Here is a 13,076-nt window from a genome sequence, read left to right as displayed (position 1 = left end):
CATTGGCCGAGCCCATCTGGAAGTCAGAGGACATGGGGGTTTAAGTGACATATCCACAGAAGTCAGATTCCAGAAACAGAGTAGCAGAGACCGGCTTGAGGGGGTGGGTGCAGGCAGCCAACTCGAGCAGCTACACTAGTGGGATCAGTGTGTTGGGAATATGCGTAGTTGTGTCACTCCCCTCCTTTTGTCAGACTTCCAGTGGAGTGTAGAAGTCACTTTGCCATGTGAATCCAAAGGTCATAAGCGGTCGGAGCCAGCACGAGGGTCCTACCGCAGGAGAACCCCAAAGAAATGGAGAACTGCATTTCTCCAGCTGCCATGAGCTCTCGGCACAGGCTGGTCGTCCAAGGACTGGGGACAAAGCGCTGGTTTGGGTGAGCCCAGCCAGGGTCAGGTTCCCCAGGAAAGGGACTCAAGACCTTCAGGAGGTTTCCCGGGGAGCACCCACAGGAAGGAGAGCAGTGGACAGTGAAGTTGACACAAAATGCCATTGTAACAGAGGCCTGGGTGGAGCCCAGGGAGAGCTCTGCAGCTAAGATGGCCCTTCAGAGATGTCCCCAATCAGGCATGAAGGCGGGCCGGTCACTGGTGTGGGCTGCCCTGGGCAGGGGTGTGATCTTGGACAAGGCTGCCCCTTTTAGTCACAGGCCGATCCCCGAGAGACACATAGCTGCGAGCTGTCAGTAGCCAACCCTCCCAGCAGCCGAGAGAATGGAAGGTTCTGGCAGCACATAGTTATAGGACCCTTGGGAACGAAGGAGTCTAGACTAGCAGGCCGGTAAGATGAGGACAGCTGAAAGGGCATCCCTTGGCCAGTAGTCCCCAAATGTGTAATGAAGACCCCAGGGTGCTTTATACAAGCACATTCCTGTCTCCCTCCCCTCCTCTCACACCAGAGTTAGAATCTCTTGGGCAGGGCCCGGGAATCTGTATTTCTACAAAGCTGCTGAAGAGAGGTGCCGTGCACAAGCAGGCTTGGAGCCACTGCTCTTAAAAACTCCAGACCCGACTGTGGTTGATGTCAGGTCAGGGAGATTTCTAGTTCTGGCAGCTGCTCTGGGCTGAGCCCCATGCTACGGGCTGGAACTCAAGGAACTCGGCTGGGCACTGCCCTCAAGCAGCTGTCGTCTCGCAGGGGAAAGGGACCTGGAAGGGCGGCAGCTGGTGGCTCTCTGTGGGGTAACTGTTCTGTTGCTGCTGTTAAAGACACGGCTTTGGGCAGCATCTATCTGGGAGGCAGGAAATTGGGTCTGAATCCAGCTCTGTCCCTAGATGGCCGTGTGATAGGCAAGCCCCTACCCCTCTCCAGACCTTAGTTTTCCCTGCTGTCCAGTGAGGACTGCTGGGTTAATGTGTGAGAGTTGTGGGGAGTGGGCTTGAGGGTGACGGGCCAGCTCTGCCTGCTGGACAGAGGCTCCCTTTGCAGTGACCTTGAGGCCAGAAGGTGAAGTACATCTCAGATGTGTGCCACGTCCTCCTTGTTGTCACCTTCTGATCTCGATGTCCCACCCCTTGGATGTGCCCAGCTCTGACTTCTCTCTCCCAAACGTCTTGATTGCTTGCTTTGTGTCCCTCATGGATACCTGGAGAGGCCCCAACACGGTCCTCGTAACTGGAGTAGAGGCTCAAGAATCTGAGACATTCCTCCGGGTTCTAGCCCTCCCTCCCACCCGTCCATCTGAGGCCTGACTATCTCCTATAGCAACCCCACCTCTGCTTGCATACCAGCAGCAAGGGGGAGCTCACTCTCCCGCTGCGGAAGTTCCTTCTATCCTTGTTAGAAAGTTCTCCTCTGAGGGAGCCAAAAGCCACTTCCTGGTGGCTTCCTGCACTGGCCCTGGCCATTCCCCTGGGGCCCAGGTGCCACGCTGGCCCCCTAGTCTCAGTGACAGCTTCTCAGGATGTGCAGGCGGGACTTTCTGTCCCTGCAAACCCCCTCCTGTCCCCTCTTCGGTTCCTGGGGTGCCAAGGAGCAGGGGAGGGGCTCTGAACGCCAGGGAGCGACTCTGCCTTCCGCTTCCCCCAGTGCTCTCAGGTACGGTTTCTCTAATATCCCCCGTCTTAACTGGGATATCCCTGTTTTAGTAATATCCAAGTAATTCTCTAACTAGTGGCCTGGTCCCACAAGCCTGCTGCAGTTAAAGCAGTGGGTGCTTTGTCACAGGAAGGCTGCCAGGCTCTGACGGCTGATTTCATTCCCCCCATAGCTCAGCGTAGCCTGACTTCTCGGGGCTAGCATTGCAGCAGAAGCAGCAGTCCAAGGGAAGACAGCTGGCCCTGGGGTTTGTGCAGATCCAAGAGGGGGACTTGGGCCTGGTCCCACATCCTCAGGCAGCCTGGAGCTGGGCCCCGAGGGACCCAGATGGAGGGTGTGTGGACTCTCGGGGCAGTTTCTGGTTAGCTAGAGAGAGTGGTCTGCACAGCACCATGCAGTTTAGAGGAGGGGTCACCACTAGCTTGGGAATGAGGGAAGGCATCCCGTAGGAGGAGGTGTTTGAGGATGTGTGGAATTTTAAATTCAGAGCTGATCGTATGAGTTTCCTGTTCTACTGTAACAAATCACCACAATTTGTTATGTTATGGTAACAAAGCTCAGAAGTTCAGGGGCGCCTGGGTGGCTCAGTCGGTTAAGCATCCGACTATTGGTTTCGTCTCATGTCACCATCTCATGGTTTATGAGTTTGAGCGCCGCATCAGGCTCTGTGCTGACAGTGCAGAGCCTGCTTGGGATTCTCTCTCTTTCCCCTCTCTCTCTCTCTTCACCTCCCCTGCTCACTCTCCCTGTCTCTCTCTCAAAAATAAATAAACTAAAAAAAAAAAAAAAAAAAAAAAAATCTCAGAAGTTCAAAATCAAGGTGTGAGCCGGACTGGTTGCTTCTGGAGGCTCTGGGGGAGGGTCCGCTCCCTTGCCTTTTCCAGCTGCTAGAGGCCACTTTCACTCCTTGGCTTGTGGACCCATCCTCCACCTTCAAAGCCAGCAGTGCGGTTTCATCAGACCATCTCTCAGACCCCTGCTTCTGTTGCCATGTCTCCTTCTGTAACTGCCTACTTTCCCTTATAAAGACCCCTGTGATTACCCTGGACCCACCTAGATAATCTTAAGTGATCTCCCCATTTCAAGACCCGTCACTTAATCCCATCTGCAAAGTGCCCTTTGCCATGTAAAGTAAAGGATTCCAGGAATGAGGATGTGTGCATCTTTTGGGAGGGGCTCTTATTCTGTGTATCACTTAAGCTTCTTTGGAATTTCTAAAACTGTGCAAGGCTGGATGGGGACTTAAGAGCTGGAGGATCCTAGTTCCCTTGCATCAGCTGTCCTACCCCTGTGCAGGTTGGTCTAGGGTGTGCCCCCTGCCCTACAAGGTGTGGTTCTGGAAGGTGGGCCCCTGGGGAGCTCGTGGGGCACCGGGCAGAGGACAATGGCCTGCAGGCTCTTCCCCCTCCCTCTGAAGGACTGCTGTGACAGAGTGATGGTGGTGGTGTCTCCAAGGCAGGAAGGAGATGTCCTGGGCGCATCTTGGGCCCGGGAGCCTGTCACTGGTCAGCCGTGCCAGCTGGAGTCCCTGTTCCCAGCCGCCATGTGGGCTGACCAGACGTCACCCAGCAGGTTTGGATGTGAGTGGTTAGGCAGGTTCAGGTCACAGGTCCCCACACCCTGAGCCATAGTGAGGAAAGCAGAGAACTTGCCCCCAGGGAACTCTACCTGCCCTCAGGCCACCAAAGTGTGGCCTGAGGGCATCACAGCACTGTCCTGGGGCCAGTTCCTGTTTTCAGGCTGAGGCATCCAGGCCAACCACTGGGCATTTGGCTCATCCCTGTAAGACCGTCTCAAATGTTCTCAGAATGAACTCTAAAATAAAAGTTCAAAGGAGCTCGGAGTGCTGACCCTCTGCCTCTAAGGCTGGACAGACACAGTGCCTCCTGTGTGCACCCCTTCATCCTCTCGTCTGCCTCGGTTTCTGCATGCGGGCACCACACTGGACCCTGGAAAAGAAAACAAAGCCCTTCCCTCATGGGGCTGCCCTGTTAGTTGAGGAGGCGGACGTGACAGCCCCAGTTCTCATGGTCAGCTCTCTGCGAGCCAGCTCAAAGTCAGCAGCCTGGACTGCTGAGCCTTCCACTGGGGCCCATGGGGCGGATGGCCTCACCTGGGCCTCCGCATCTCATGACACGGCAGCTTCTGGTCCTTCTCTTGTTTTCCTGCTCTTGGTAACTCTGAGAAAGTGAGAAAGACTTATTTCCTGGGGACAGACAAGTGGCTGTTGAGTAGAGGGAAACCTTACCTGTGATGTGAGGCGTAGGCAGGACAGGGAGCCCAGCGGCTGCGTGGGATCATGGTTTGGACCCGCAAAGGCCGGGTCCTAAGAGGCCCCAGGTGTATTTGTTTCTGTGGCTGCCACAACAAATCATCAGAAACAGGGTGGCTTAAAGCAACAGAAATTCCTTCTCTTATAGTTCTGGAGCCAAGGGTCTAAAATCAAGGTGTCACCAGGGCCCTGCTCCCGCTAAATGCTCCCTGGGAGGGTCCTTCCTGGCCTTTTCCAGCCTCTGGCGGCTCCAGGTGTTCCTCAGCCTGTGGCCAAATCATTCCAGCATCTGCCTCTGCCTTCAGATGCCTTCTCCCTCATATCTGTCTGTCCCGAATCTTCCTCCGCCTTTCTGTTAGAAGGACACTTACCACGGGATTCAGGGCCCGCCCAGGTAGTCCAGGATGATCTCATCTCAAGATGCTTAAGTTAATTACATCTGCAAAGATGCTTTTTCCAAATAAGGTCACATTCACAGATTCTGCTGTTTAGGACTTGGGCATACCTATTTGGGGGTCACACTGGCTCTGCAGTGTGAACACGCAGGTGTCCCACACACATGTGGTTTTCACATGGACACAGCTGTGCATATACCCCCAGGTATTACCCTGTGCAAGTGCCACATGTGTGCAGTAGAGCTAATACATGTTTACTTGTGTACTTGCCCTTGTGAAAAAAATTTCACTTGTATTCAACTCTGGTTATAGCTTATTAAGAGTTTATATTTCTAGAAATCTGAAAGCTAGATGGCTGTGTTTTTTTAAAAGGAACTCTTTCGGGGGGCGCCTGGGTGGTTCAGTCGGTTAAGCATCTGACTTCAGCTCAGGTCATGATCTCACAGTCCGTGGGTTCGAGCCCTGCCTCGGGCTCTGTGCTGACAGCTCAGAGCCTGGAGCCTGCTTCAGATTCTGTGACTCCCTCTCTCTCTGCCCCTCCCCTGCTCCTGCTCTGTCTCTCTGTCTCAAAAATAAATAAAAACATTTTAAAAATTTTTTAAAAATTTTTAAAAGGAACTCTTTCGGGGTGCCTGGGTGGCTCAGTTGGTTAGGCATCCAACTCTTGATTTTGCCTCAGGTCATAATATCATGGTTCATGAGATTGAGCCCCAAGTTGCTGATAGCACAGAGTCGGCTTGGGATTCTCTCTCTCTCTCTCTCTCTCTCTCTCTCTGTCAAAAACAAATAAATAAACTTAAAAAAATAATTTAAAAGGAACACTTTCCTCAATGAATGTTCACAAGTTTGGAAAAGTGGAAATACAACCACATGTATGAATTTCTATGGGAACTTAAGTGTATGCCCCAAGTCTTTGAGAAACTTCAGAGCTGCAGAGGGCTACTTCGGCAACTGTAAAATTTAAAAAGTCAGGGTAGGGGCAGGTGGAGTTTTGAAACACTTGTTTTCTTAGAACCACATGCATTGGTGGTGAGAGAAAACTCCCTTCTCTGGTTTCCCAACCAGTTTCTCCTTGCACACCTCTGATGATGGGGAGCTCACTATTTACCAAAGCAGCCTTCTCCATTATTAGGAAGTTTTTTTGGCCTTGGGCTAAAGTTTGCTTTCTTGAACCACTTACCTGTTGGTCCCCTCCTCTGCCGTGGGGGTGCCCAGAACCAGGCTCCCTCTCTTCCACACAACAGCCCTTCAGAGTTTGAACCCAGCCATCACTTCCTGCCTTCGTCTTCTAGTCTCTGGGCTAATTTTTTAATTAGCTTAAATTAATGGCGGTTTCTGGGGAGCTCCAGGCCCAGTAAAAGTGACCTGAATTATTCAAAGATTTGAGTGTTTCAAATGCCTGTTTATCCTAATTAGCATCTTAACTACAGCGGTGCCCTCTGCCTCTAACGAGCCACATTTTAACATGTTCCATATTTTAATGGATTTTACTTGAATGAACTGTTTAATCAAATGAAGACACATTTCATGAATGAATAGAAGTAAATCTATAATTATACGCTTTAGTCAGGTAAGAGGAGTGACATTTTGGCACAATCCAGGGCTATATATAGCGAGTGCATTTGAATGACAAAGTAGGTTACCTCCAGTTCCATAGGAGAGCTGGGAACTCGCTTTGCTCTCAAGTTCATTTTGTAACCTAATTAGAATTTTCAAAGAGTTGTAAAGTGCCTGTGGCGCAGATCTGGTTCTCCCCATCTTTACCTGGATCTCTGCCTTTCTAGATGATTCCTCAGCTGGTGCAGCAGCCTCGTTAGGGAAGGCAGCCAGGGTACTACTGGCCACAGAAGCCAAGTGTCCTAGAGTCTCTGATGCTCTCCATGGCGTCCACTTTGCATTTCACATCCTCCGTCAAAGTCTTCACTGCCTGGGACATGTGGTCAGAATGTGGTAACTTACAGTTATAACAATACGATGCTTTCCTCTTCTGCCTTTACTTACTGTTTCTCTCTTATGCCTTGTCCCCCCTTTCCTTCTTTCCGTTCTTGCTTCTGACATGGTCAGGACCTGCTCGTGGCGCTGGGGACCAGGAATAGAAGGATCTGGGGGTGTAAAATGAGACATAACTATGGGACGGGGCAGGGGAGGGCAGGAGAGGGGTGTGGGAAACTGTAAAGGAAGATGGTGCCCTGGACCTGGAGAAAGTGGGGACAGTGACATGGGGGGCTTTCAGGCAGGCGGGCAACTCAGCTGTGAGCCTGACAGTTCTGTTGCTTTTCCCCCTAAAGTGTGCGGTTTCCATCTTTAGCTGCATGTTGGAACCGCCTGGAGGCATCTAAAAATGCTGATGCCTGGGTGCTAGTCCAGAGATTCTAACTGGTTTAGGATGTAGCCAGGGTACCAGTATTTTTAAAGACTCCCCAGGTAGTTCTAATACGCAGTCCAGAGTCTTCAGGTGACTGCAGCCCCAATACCTTGACTACAGCCTCATGGAAGACCCTGAGCCAGAACCACCCAGCTAAGGTGTTCCTGCATTCCTGGCCCATGGCAACTGTGTGAGATAATAAATGTGTCTTGTTTGAAACCACCGAGCTTTGGGATAATTTGTTACACAACAATAGATGACTGATACAGATGATTAGTTGCCCCGGGTGTACCCCTAAGTGGGTCACTTCACCTCCACCGGTGTCTCTACCTCCAGCCTTCCAGAATCTCTCACCTGGATGGTTACTGGAGCTGTCTCACTGACCTTCCTCTTCCCCAACTGCCTCTGCCCCTCACTGGCCCCACGGCAGCCTAAATCACGGTTCTGGTCATGTCACCCATCCTCGAAACCTTGTAACGGCTTCTCACTGTGCTTAGGCTCAAGACCTCAAGTCAGTTGGAGGAGCGAGGCCACTGCGATGGCTTTATTGGAGGGAAGAGTCCCTATCACCCCTTCCCCCACGGCCCCATGACCCAGCTGGGAGGGGGACTGCGTGTATACCTACTGGGCCTGCTGTTCAGACGGCTGATCTGACCTGACGGGGTTTTCTCCATACACACCCTGAGCGGGACTGTCCCCACGGCTCTGGGCTTTTCCCCAGAGCCACTGATTCTGCCTACCTCTTGACTTCTTTCAAGATGGACTATCCTAGAGCTTAAAGTCTGAGTTTAAATGTTAAAATTCTTGGATTTGGATCTTGGATTCCCGAAGCTGCATGGGATCCCTTAGGAGACATTGTTGTCATCCCTTGTAACCTGTACCCTCCCCAGCCCCCTGGGTCTATGGCCTCCCTGAAGGTTCCTAGCCATGCCCCTCTCCATTGAGCCTGAACCACTTTGTCCTTATCCCTCATAAAGGCGACCAGAACTGAGCCCAGCATTTGAGGTGTGGACTGACATGGACAGAGGGACAGAACAGAGAGCAACTGCCACGTCCTTCATTCTAGACATGACGGCCTTCTAAATGTGGCTCCCAGTCCCGCTCACTCTCTTGGCAGTTGCCTTCCTCAGTTAACACATTCTGGTCTTCTAATCAAGAGGGAAATATCTAAGCCATTGGAAACGTTTCTCTCACTATGATCAATGAGTATTGTAAAACTTACCCTGCTTCCTTTAGGACAGTGGTTTTCAAATTTGAGCATTCATCAGAATTGCCTGGAGGGCTGGGTAAACACAGATTGCTGGACACAGCTTCTGATCCAGTAGGTCTGGGGTGGGGCCTGAGAATTTGCATTTCTAACACATTCCCAGTGATGCTGGTGTTACTGTCCAGGGGCCACATTTTGAGAACCACTGCTTTAGGGATATGCTTTCTGGCACAACTTCATATTCACAGTCTGTACCAGTTCTTGAGGCTGGGGAGGGAAATCAGCAGCTGTTGCCTCCACGCCTAGCTTAGACTTTTTAGTCCTGGGGCTCTGACCCACTGGTTTTCCTGTGTGTCCTTGGAACTCCTTTGGTAGCCTGAGCTCATATCCACTGCTCCAGAAGCAGAGAGAGTTCTCCCTTTAGGTGACCTCTGCCCTGTGGGCTGGCCCCAAGGCTCCAGCTTAGACTCGACCCCTCCTGATTGTTCTTCTCATGGCCCTGCTCATGCCCCTGGCAGTCCTGGCCCTTCCTTCCAGGTAATGGGACAGCCTTCCTCTCTGTCCTATCCATACCCATCCATGCAAATGAGGCCCCCAGTGGGACCCCAACTATACTGGACTGTGTGTGTGTGTGTGTGTGTGTGTGTGTGTGTGTGTGTTATTTTCTTGGAAATTAAGAGCTATTCTTTTCCCAGAAGAACGTATTTTCTGCTTTTATAATGGAGGTGAATGAAAAATAGGACCCACTGTGTAGAAATGCAGTTTATAGCAAGCTGCAAAAAGACATTGGCCCCATTAAACAAGAGATACCTGCAGTTCCAGAAGGAAAAATAAGCGTTTACAAATTTATGTAGTACATCTTTGACCAGTGAACTGAATGGTCCTCCTACCCACACATGAGGGTGTGGATCTTTTTTCCTTATGAGTTACATCAATGATATTATTTCGTTTCCATGCTTTGGTTACTTAAAAAATACCATTTATTACTGATTTCCTCCATTTGCTTTCTCTAAAAGGGTCCATTAGAATAAATACTTGAGCTGAGCTCAGACTTCTTGGTGCTAAAATTATGGTGGCTGATCGCACCACCATCTGTTCTGACCTGTTCTGGCTCATCAGGCTTCCAGAACTGTCCACAGCTGGCAGGCTCCAGAAGAGCCAGCCTGGGAGCATGTGGAGAGCACAGGGCTGGGAGCGACACTTCAGTTTCCTCATTTGTGAAATTAGGGGCAGAATGAGATGACCTCTAGGGTGTTTTCGTTTTGTTTGTTTTGAGTTCTGACTGCCTAAAACATAGTTGATTGGCCATAATTAAATACAGCTTTCATGCACATTCTTATTCACAAATAGATACCCCAAGCCACTGGCTGCCTCGATGCCTTGCCTTAAAAGCCTGGACATGATCATTCATCTTTTTTTTTTTTTAATGTTTGCTTATTTTTGAGAGAGAGAGAGAGAGAGAGAGAATGCGATCAGGGGAGGGGCAGAGAGAGGGGGAGACACAGAATCCCAAGCAGGCTCCAGGCTCTGAGCTGCCAGCACAGAGCCCGACGTGGGACTCAAACTCATAAACCGCGAGGTCATGACCTGAGCCAAAGTCAGACCCTTAACCAGCTGAGCCCCCCAGGAGCCCCCCAGCTCTTCATTCCTTTCTAAGGCTGGGTGATGTTCCACTACATGTATACACCACATCTTTATCCCTTTGTTTATCCCTTCATCCATTGATGGACACTTGGGTTTCTTTCGCTTGGCTTTTGTGAAGAATGCTGATGTACAGATGTATCTTTAAGACTCTGTTTTCAGTTCTTTTGAGAATGTACCCAGAAGTCGAATGCTGGATCGTGTAGTCATCTGTGTTTGCTTTTTGAGGGACTGCCATACCGTTTTCCACAGTGGCTGTACCATTTTAGGCACTCCGTGTCTCTACATTTTCGCCAATGCTCGCTGTCTCCTGTGTTTTGCTAATAGCCATCCTAATGGGTGTGAACAAGAAGTGCTTGTAAGGATCATCTTCTCTTAAGGAAGAGGAAACTGAAGCCCTGAGACAGGGAGGGTCACACAGAGATGCGGCGGTCACAAGCACATCAGTGACAGACCTAGAACCTGGATCCCCCAACCCACACTTGGTAGTTTTTACTGAAACACACAGTCCTGTTTCCACTCTTTATGTCAGAGGGTGCTCAGCCGTGGCCACGGGCCAGATACAAACTTCAGATTTCTGTGGTTCAGTCCTCACTTTGTTTTTGTTTTTTAATATTTCAAAATTGTATCAACGTTTTAAAATATGGAAGGATCTTATATTTTAAAAAGTCTAGATTTCTGAATTCTCCCTCTGAAAGCAGAAAGTCTAGTGACTCGGTCTGGCATTCTGGGGCACAGCATGATGGGAGCAACTGCCATCTTAGATGGGACATCCCGGTCTCCAGTTTGCCACTGTCCCCACCACTCCCTAATATCCTTCCATACATACTGCTTCACACACTGGCTGGACCCAGTGAATCCTGGAGTTTGCAGATCTCTGCTTTCTAAGCATATCCATGTTGACCATCCTGTGTCAACAGATAGGTAGTTATATGTAACAGCACAGGCTGGTTCCATACCCCCTTGCTCTTTATTCTGCACTGAGTGTCTTGCTGTTTCTTCACCCTAGAAGTGAAATGATATTGCAAGTAAATAATGCAGAATATAAATAGAGATATATGTGAATAGTCTGATTTGGTGACAGTGTGATGAGACAGAGAAACACCAGCAGGAAAGCCCAGAGATTCGGACGCTCGTCTTGACTCTCTCCCAGGAAATCTCTGCACCACCTTAGCTAGCCCCTTCCCAGTCTAGCATCCTTGTGCCAGTGTGTCCCTTGCAGGCTGGATCCCCAAGGTCTCACAGGGCCCTCTAGTTTATAATGAAGGGAAAAAAATAACTCCTTTTGCATTGTTGGTGGAGAAAACCAGCCCAGTTAAGCTGCTTCCCCAGGACGACGCCTCCGAACAGACTCTTCCTGTGGCTGCCAGCACACCCACCCTCTGCTTTCTCTTTGCTAACAGGTGAGGAATGACCTAACTGGGGTTCTGTATGGTGAGGACATTGAGATTTCGGACACCGAGAGCTTCTCCAATGATCCCTGCACCAGTGTCAAAAAGCTTAAGGTGAGTGCAGCTGGCCACGGCCGGGGGGACAGACCGATGCCTTGCTCCAGGCTTCCCCACATCCCTGACTATGAAAGTGTCTTGAGTTCTGGCTGTTTCATTTCATCCTGGCATTTCACACATGGGGAGAGGCCCCAGGAGCTGGCTCCCCTTGGCTGCCCCCATGCTTGTCTAGCAGTGGCCAAAGGTCTGATTGCTAGGTACATAGTCCTGGAGAGCTTACTGGGTGATTTTGTGTCTCTCAATCGAGCCTAAGAGGTAAGCAGGGCGTGAGTTATTACCTTCTTCATTGCAGAGAGGCTGAGAGAGAGGGAGTGTCTTGCCCGAAGCCACAGCAAGGAAGTACAGTTTGTTCGGACTGAACGCCTAGGTTTTTGACCCCTCTCGCGACACTCACTCCAGGAACAGAGAGGGCCGACTAGAAGTTTGCCCGGCTGTCAGGGGTCTCTGTCTGCCATTTGTCTCCTCATCCCGCAAGCTCTCTCAAATACCTGGTTTGTGCCAGACCCCCTCCGGGTCTCACAGACACCATCAGGCCTCAGGTTGCTCACAGCTGGGGAGGAAGCCAGTTACCTCTCTGGGGAACAGGAACAGAGGGGCCTGGGAACAGAGGGAGGAAGTGACTCATCCCGCCTGGGGAGAGGGTTCAGACAAGGCTCCAGAGAAGGGACAGCGTCTGCACCTTGCAAATGGATGAATGGGATGGGGACCTGCAGGAGCCCAGCAGGGAAGGAGGAGTGAAGATCAGAGGGCACGGCGACCATGCTCACCACTCAGCAAGGATCAGCAGGGATTCCACAGAGACTGGAGTATTGGGGCTGGAAGGCGGTGGGAGCCAGGTTCCGCAAGACTTGAATGCTGAGCTGAGGAGTTTGGTCTTTTATCCAGGGGGCAACGAGGGTGCTGGGGGTTTATAAGCAGGTGCACACAGAGTTAGAGCTGTCACCTTCCTCTTTCCCTCTCTTCCACTCCCTCATGCCCACATTTAGGGCTGCTGGCTTGGAGACCGCAGATGCCAACTGCTAACATGTCCCCTTCCATCTTGGGCAGGTCCCAGGTTACACCAGTCAGAGCAGATGGAAGTTTCAAGCTCTTGTCTTCCAAAGCCCCCAGTTCACAGATGGGAAGACTGAGGCCCAGAGACAGGGAACGAGGGAAGCAGACACTATGCCTGTGTGTGACATTGCAGCCCTTCAAGCTGCTTCAGATGAGGAAACAGTAGCTTGGGAGGGCCTGTTGGCAGCCGGGTGGCTGGGGCGGGATCTGCCCACGCTGTTCGCCCACAGGCTGTGTGGTCTGAGGGTCCAGTCGGGTTGTGGGGTCTGGAGGACCCAGAGTGGTACAGTGCCTGCTCAGCAGGGAACAGCCGGGTGGGCCTGATGCTGTGATGATGTTCTGCCACACAGGGCAGCGTCTCCCCAGGGTGGGCACTTGAAATAGCTTCCTGTGCCTCAGAGGCCCAGCAGAGTTCTTTGGGCTTTAAAGTTTAAAGAGTCTTTGTGTGTAGAGCAGAGGCACTAGTTGAAAGTCTGCAGAGAAATTAGGGAAGGAACTGGGTGCTCTGCTCGTTGACCAACCAGCTCCGCCAGAGGTAGGAGTGACATTACCGATGATGGAAATAGCAGCCCACCTGTCCGGGGCCCTGGCGGAGAG

At 51.1% G+C, this 13,076-nt stretch overlaps 1 protein-coding gene across 1 annotated transcript in view; it reads left to right on the top strand.

The window, feature by feature from the left end:
- The window catches only part of GABBR2 (gamma-aminobutyric acid type B receptor subunit 2), a 347,631-nt gene that overhangs the window by 163,872 nt on the left and 170,683 nt on the right, over window positions 1–13,076 (top strand). The window contains exon 4 of the mRNA XM_060609214.3: window positions 11,322–11,423. Within this exon, the coding sequence (XP_060465197.1) occupies window positions 11,322–11,423 (102 nt within the window). The remainder of the gene's footprint in view (window positions 1–11,321; window positions 11,424–13,076) is intronic.

The sequence above is a fragment of the Panthera onca genome, chromosome D4 (genome assembly GCF_046562875.1).
Source record: "Panthera onca isolate mPanOnc1 chromosome D4, mPanOnc1 haplotype 2, whole genome shotgun sequence".
Taxonomy (NCBI): Eukaryota; Metazoa; Chordata; class Mammalia; order Carnivora; family Felidae; genus Panthera; species Panthera onca.
This window is presented reverse-complemented; position numbering and strand designations above follow the sequence as displayed.